Raw genomic sequence first — 6,003 nt, forward strand, 5'->3', positions numbered from 1 at the left:
CATGTTGTGGGGGTGCTTTGCTGCAGGAGGGACTGGTGCTCTTCACAAAATAGATGGCTTCATGAGGAAAGAAAATTATGTGGATATATTGAAGCAACATCTCAAGACATCAGTCAGGAAGTTAAAGCTTGGTCGCAAATGGGTCTTCAAAATGGACAATGACCCCAAGCATACTTCCAAAGTTGTGGCAAAATGGCTTAAGGACAACAAAGTCAAGGTATTGGAGTGGCCATCCCAAAGCCCTGTAGAAAATTTGTGGGCAGAACTGAAAAAGCGTGTGCGAGCAAGGAGGCCTACAAGCCTGACTCAGTTACACCAGCTCTGTCAGGAGGAATGGCCCAGAATTCACCCAACTTATTGTGGGAAGCTTGTGGAAGGCTACCCGAAATGTTTGACCCAAGTTAAACAATTTAAAGGCAATTCTACCAAATACTAATTGAGTGTATGTAAACTTCTGACCCACTGGGAATGTGATGAAAGAAATAAAAGATGAAAGAAATCATTCTCTCTAGTATTATTCTGACATTTCACATTCTTAAAATAAAGTGGTGATCCTAACTGGCCTAAGTCAGGGAATTTGTACTAGGATTAAATGTCAGGAATTGTGAAAAACTGAGTTAAAATGTATTTGGCTAAGGTATATGTAAACATCTGACTTCAACTGTAGGTCCTACAAGTGCACTGTACAGAAGAGTCCTATATTATTTAGAGTGGAGGTGGACTGGCCTAAGTGGCCTACCCTCTTGGAAAGTTACTGGGTGTGCAGGTTTTTGTTCCTATCGTGCTCTAACACCTGATTTCAGCTCCTGATGAGTAAAGGTAAAGTAAAGGCAGGCGTGTCAGTGCATGACTGGAGCACGCACACCCAGAATCTACATCCAGGATGAGGGTTGGCTTCCCCTGATTTAGAGTTGTGCCCCCATTTTTGAAATGTATTTGTTTGTGTTTTCAGGACGTTGTAAAAACAGTCATCCAGGGGGCAGGAGTGAAGCATTTAGTAGTCATGGCGACGAGTGAACACATGATCATGCAGAACGAGGCGCTGGTGGCTCTGGGCCTCATCGCCGGGTTGGACCTGGGTAAGAGTCAGGGGGTCAGGGTCATGATGTCACAGTGCAGCCAAATTCTAACTACTGTGTTAGCCACATGGTATTGTAAGGGCCGGATTGGTAGCACTTTCTTTAACAGTGCCTGGGTTGTGTTTAGTAGGGCACACTGTACTAAAATGTTTTGAAACAAGAAAGTAACTTTTTCTGGACAAGATCAGGTAGCACTTCCCTGTCTTACTCCGTTTCAAAATCTTTTCTATCCCCATGCTTACTGAACATGACCCGATTTATTGCATCGCTAGAATAAAATGAAAGTAGTTTGAGGATGTACAGGGCGTGTTAGAAGAACCACACAATGCAAAGCAATTTGGGACCTAGTGAAAGTGCTGTATAAATATAATTCACTGTTGAAGCTTATGTTAGTGTGCTCAATACACACCCTTTTCTAAGAGGCAAAGCATTGACTCTGATGGTGCATTGGAATGCATTTAAACAATTGTACAAAATAATTGGTCACACAGTGTGTTTGCCATGGTTTCAGTGGGGGCCGAAAAGGACTTTGTTGGGGCTGGCCTGGTACAGGTGCTCCACAAGCTGCTGTCAGACGAGATGAGTGCGCCGGAGGTCAAATACAACTCCATGGTCATCATCTGTGCGGTCATGGGTTCAGGTAAAAGGCCGGCCATTTTGAATCAGCCACTTAGAAGAACTAAGACGCAGCTTTTGCGCCAATATCCAAACTAGGGCATTACACAGAGTAGTATACTACTATGGACATAGCGGTATTGAATTATGGTTTAGATTTGTGCCTCCTTTAAAGACTCTTCTGCATTGGACCTGTTCTTCTCTCACCCTCCTCCAGAGCCTCTCCATAAAGAAGTGCAGGGGCTGGCCTTCATCGACGTGGTCTCCAAGCTGCGGTCGCACGAGAACAAAACGGTGTCCCACCAGGCGTCGCTCACAGAGCAGAGGCTAACGGCACAGAGCTAAAGGACTCTTAACTCCCACAATCCCCCCCCCCCCCCCCCAACGACCCCCAATGCCTGCCTCATAGCCAATCCCTGGCCCCCATTCCTTTCTACACAACCTTCCTCCCTCTGTGTGTTTCCCATCGTCACGTGCCAAGGTATCCTGTCCCTGTCCCCCTGTTAACAGTCAGCTGTTCCAGTTAACTACCCCCCCCCCCCCCTCCCGCGCATTCATACTCCGTTCCAAGCAGCAGCTCCATCCATATTAAAAAAACAAGGCGCCAGTACAGCCTTTTCGTTTCGCAATAGATAAACATACAAAGAGAGAACACTTTTTATGATGACCATAGCTGTGATACCCGTTCACTTCAATAACTCGCCGATAACGTTAAAAAAATTTAAAACGTACAAAAGAACAAAAAAAAAAACTGTTTGAGTTAGGTGGTTTGAAAACAAATTTAGCAGCCATGCATCCTTGCTGTGTTCTTACTTCCGTGTCCCATGTTAGCTTGAGTACCAGCCCGAATTGAAGTCGACGTGCATGTTTTAGTCCAGTTGATGGTGTATCCGTGTTCATTTTGAACCTGTCACGTACCCAAAACCACAGCCCTGGGCAAATCTTACAGAGAATAGTGTTCAATCATGTTTGTACTTAAACTGGCATTTGAAAGGAGTTTGCTTGATAATCCCACTCAATCCTCTCTCTTCCCTTTCACTTTCATACAAACCCAACTAAACCTGACTTATTGTCCCAAACAACCTTACTGTTATATCAGGGGAATGTTTAGAATGGTGAATCGTTCCAGAATATATAATAAATATATCATGTAGAACAGATATGTCAAGTAGAATAGGGTATGGTGTTGACTCTGTTACATTTTTATCTGCAATGTTGTGAACGTTTCATCCCCAACTGAACATACCCCAGGCTAGAGCTCCACTAGCACATACAAGTGCCCACCTGAGCGTCCTCAGACATGGAGGAAATCATGCGTACGTTAGAAGTTAGAACCTCCAGAAGAACCCAGTCGCTCACTCCCTGGTCTCTGGGTGTGTACAGTGAAGCAGTCAGCCATACCAGGTATATACTGTCTGGATTTGTTGCTTTTATCATGAGTCGGGGACCAATGGGGTAGCGCTGCACATTTCAGAAGATTCCTGTATCATATTAAGTGGTTCCTAAGTTATTTAACACTACCCCCCCCCCCCCCCCCCCCATAAGCCTGTCAGAATGGGACAGTCTGGGGACACCCTCCCCTGTCGACTTGTGGTACTGCTCTATGGTTTCTCCCTGCCAGTTCTTGGTTTGCATGTGTGATGGTTTCTCTCCCACTCGAAGTATCGAGAACATGCACATTCCAGCATGTTGGATACTGCATTAGGCAACGTCTGGTGACATAGGCATTTTTTTTATTATAAATTATTTGTTTATTATCGGCACTTTGTTCTTTGTCAGGTATGAATGGTAATTTATCAGATTTGTAACCTTACAAAGACACAATCCAATCAAGATGTAACCACCAAGTAACTGCATTACGATATTATAAACATAAATATTTGTTGTAAATGTCATTGATGAGTTGTACATTTGGAAGATTGTAACTCGAACAGATAATTAAAGATGATTGCTGGCGATAATGTATTATTTGTTGTTCCTAGAATTTGTACTGCCTGTTGATATATTAAGAAGAGGGGGAAGTCTTTTTCGTATTATTCAAAAGCCGCTCTAATCATGTTTCATTCATTGTGTGTCAAACAGGGTTTTCTGAGCTATGGTGTCACATAGGCTGCATTCCATTTCAAAAGGTTGCCCCCTCCCATCTATCCTAGTTCACTCCTCTTCATGGATCTTGGACAACTAGGTAGGGGTAAGCAGGAGCCCCATCTAGAATGGAATCTATCTTCACATGCCAGGCTTTAAGGCCCTTTGATAATTATGGCATACATTGGTAGTTTTGACAGTGGTGATGAAATGTCCATTGATCAGATAACACCTACAGTTGAAGTCGGAAGTTTACATACACTTAGGTTGGAGTCATTAAAACTTGTTTTTCAACCACTCCACAAACTTCTTGTTAACAAACTATAGTTTTGGCAAGTCGGTTAGGACATCTACTTTGTGCATGACACAATTCATTTTTCCAACAATTGTTTACAGAGATTATTTCACTTATAATTCACTGTATCACAATTCCAGTGGGTCAAAAGTTTAAAGGCACAGTCAACTTAGTGTATGTAAACAGCTTGGAAAATTCCAGAAAATTATGCCATGGCTTTAGAAGCTTCTGATAGGCTAATTGGCATCATTTGAGTCAATTGAAGGTGTACCTGTGGATGTATTTCAAGGCCTACCTTCAAACTGAGTGCCTCTTTGCTTGACATCATGGAAAAATCAAAAGAAATCAGCCAAAAAAATTGTAGACCTCCAGAAGTCTGGTTCATCCTTGGGAGCCATTTCCAAACGCCTGAAGGTACCATGTTCATCTGTACAAACAATTGTACGCAAGTATAAACACCATGGGACCACGCAGCCGTCATACCGCTCAGGAAGGGGACGTGTTCTGTCTCCTAGAGATGAACGTACTTTGGTGCAAAAAATGCAAATCAATCCCAGAACAACAGCAAAGGACCTTGTGAAGATGCTGGAGGAAACAGGTACAAAAGTATCTATATCCACAGTAAAGTGAGTCCTATATCGACATAACTTGAAAGGCCGCTCGGCAAGGAAGAAGCCACCACTCCAAAACCGCCATTAAAAAAAACAGACTACGGTTTGCAACTGCACATGGGGACAAAGATTGTACTTTTTGGAGAAATGTCCTCTGGTCTGATGAAACAAAAATAGAGCTGTTTGGCCATAATGACCATCGTTATGTTTGGAGGAAAAAGGGGGAGGCTTGCAAGCCGAAGAATACCATCCCAACCGTGAAGCACGGGTGGCAGCCTCATGTTGTGGGGGGTGCTTTGCTGCAGGAGGGACTTGTGCACTTCACAAAATAGATGGCATCATGAAGATGGAAAATTGTGGATATATTGAAGCAACATCTCAAAACATCAGTCAGGAAGTTAAAGCTTGGTCGCAAATGGGTCTTCCAAATGGACAATGACCCCCAAGCATACTTCCAAAGTTGTGGCAAAATGGCTTAAGGACAACAAAGTCAAGGTATTGGAGTGGCCATCACAAAGCCCTGACCTCAATCCTATAGAAAATTTGTGGGCAGAACTGAGAAAGTTTGTGCGAGCAAGGAGGCCTACAAACCTGACTCAGTTACACCAGCTCTGTCAGGAGGAATGGGCCAAAATTCATCCAACTTATTGTGGGAAGCTTGTGGAAAGCTACCCGGAAACGTTTGACCCAAGTTAAACAATTTAAAGGCAATGCTACCAAATACTAATTGAGTGTACGTAAACTTCTGACCCACTGGGAATGTGATGAAAGAAATAAAAGATGAAAGAAATCATTCTCTCTAGTATTATTCTGACATTTCACATTCTTAAAATAAAGTGGTGATCCTAACTGGCCTAAGTCAGGGAATTTGTACTAGGATTAAATGTCAGGAATTGTGAAAAACTGAGTTAAAATGTATTTGGCTAAGGTATATGTAAACATCTGACTTCAACTGTAGGTCCTACAAGTGCGACACTATATACAGGGGGTACCGGTACAGAGTCAATGTGCTGCGGCGCCGGTTAGTTGAGGTAATATGTACATGTAGGTAGAGTTATTAAAGTGACTATGCATAGATAATAACAGAGTAGCAGCAGTGTAAAAGAGGGGGGGCAATGCAAATAGTCTGGGTAGCCATTTGATTAGATGTTCAGGAGTCTTATGGCTTGGGGGTAGAAGCTGTTTAGAAGCCTCTTGGTACCGCTTGCCGTGCTCGGTCCTCCTTTTCCTGTAGTCCACAATCTATTAGAAATCGTTCCTTCAGACTTGGGCCATCCAACTGAGGTTCAAAGCACCATTGACAAATAAATGAATGCGA

At 43.1% G+C, this 6,003-nt stretch overlaps 1 protein-coding gene across 3 annotated transcripts in view; it reads left to right on the forward strand.

Moving 5' to 3' along the window:
- LOC139561629 (rap1 GTPase-GDP dissociation stimulator 1-like) overlaps positions 1 to 3,659 on the forward strand; it is a 52,468-nt gene extending 48,809 nt beyond the window's left edge. For all 3 annotated transcript variants that reach the window (XM_071378851.1, XM_071378849.1, XM_071378852.1), the window contains 3 exons: positions 953 to 1,079; positions 1,591 to 1,719; positions 1,912 to 3,659. In XM_071378851.1, coding sequence (XP_071234952.1) covers positions 953 to 1,079; positions 1,591 to 1,719; positions 1,912 to 2,039 — 384 coding nt within the window. In that variant the 3' untranslated portion in view covers positions 2,040 to 3,659. The remainder of the gene's footprint in view (positions 1 to 952; positions 1,080 to 1,590; positions 1,720 to 1,911) is intronic.
- Positions 3,660 to 6,003: the final 2,344 nt, after the last annotated feature.

Source organism: Salvelinus alpinus, chromosome 31, assembly GCF_045679555.1.
Source record: "Salvelinus alpinus chromosome 31, SLU_Salpinus.1, whole genome shotgun sequence".
Taxonomy (NCBI): domain Eukaryota; kingdom Metazoa; phylum Chordata; class Actinopteri; order Salmoniformes; family Salmonidae; genus Salvelinus; species Salvelinus alpinus.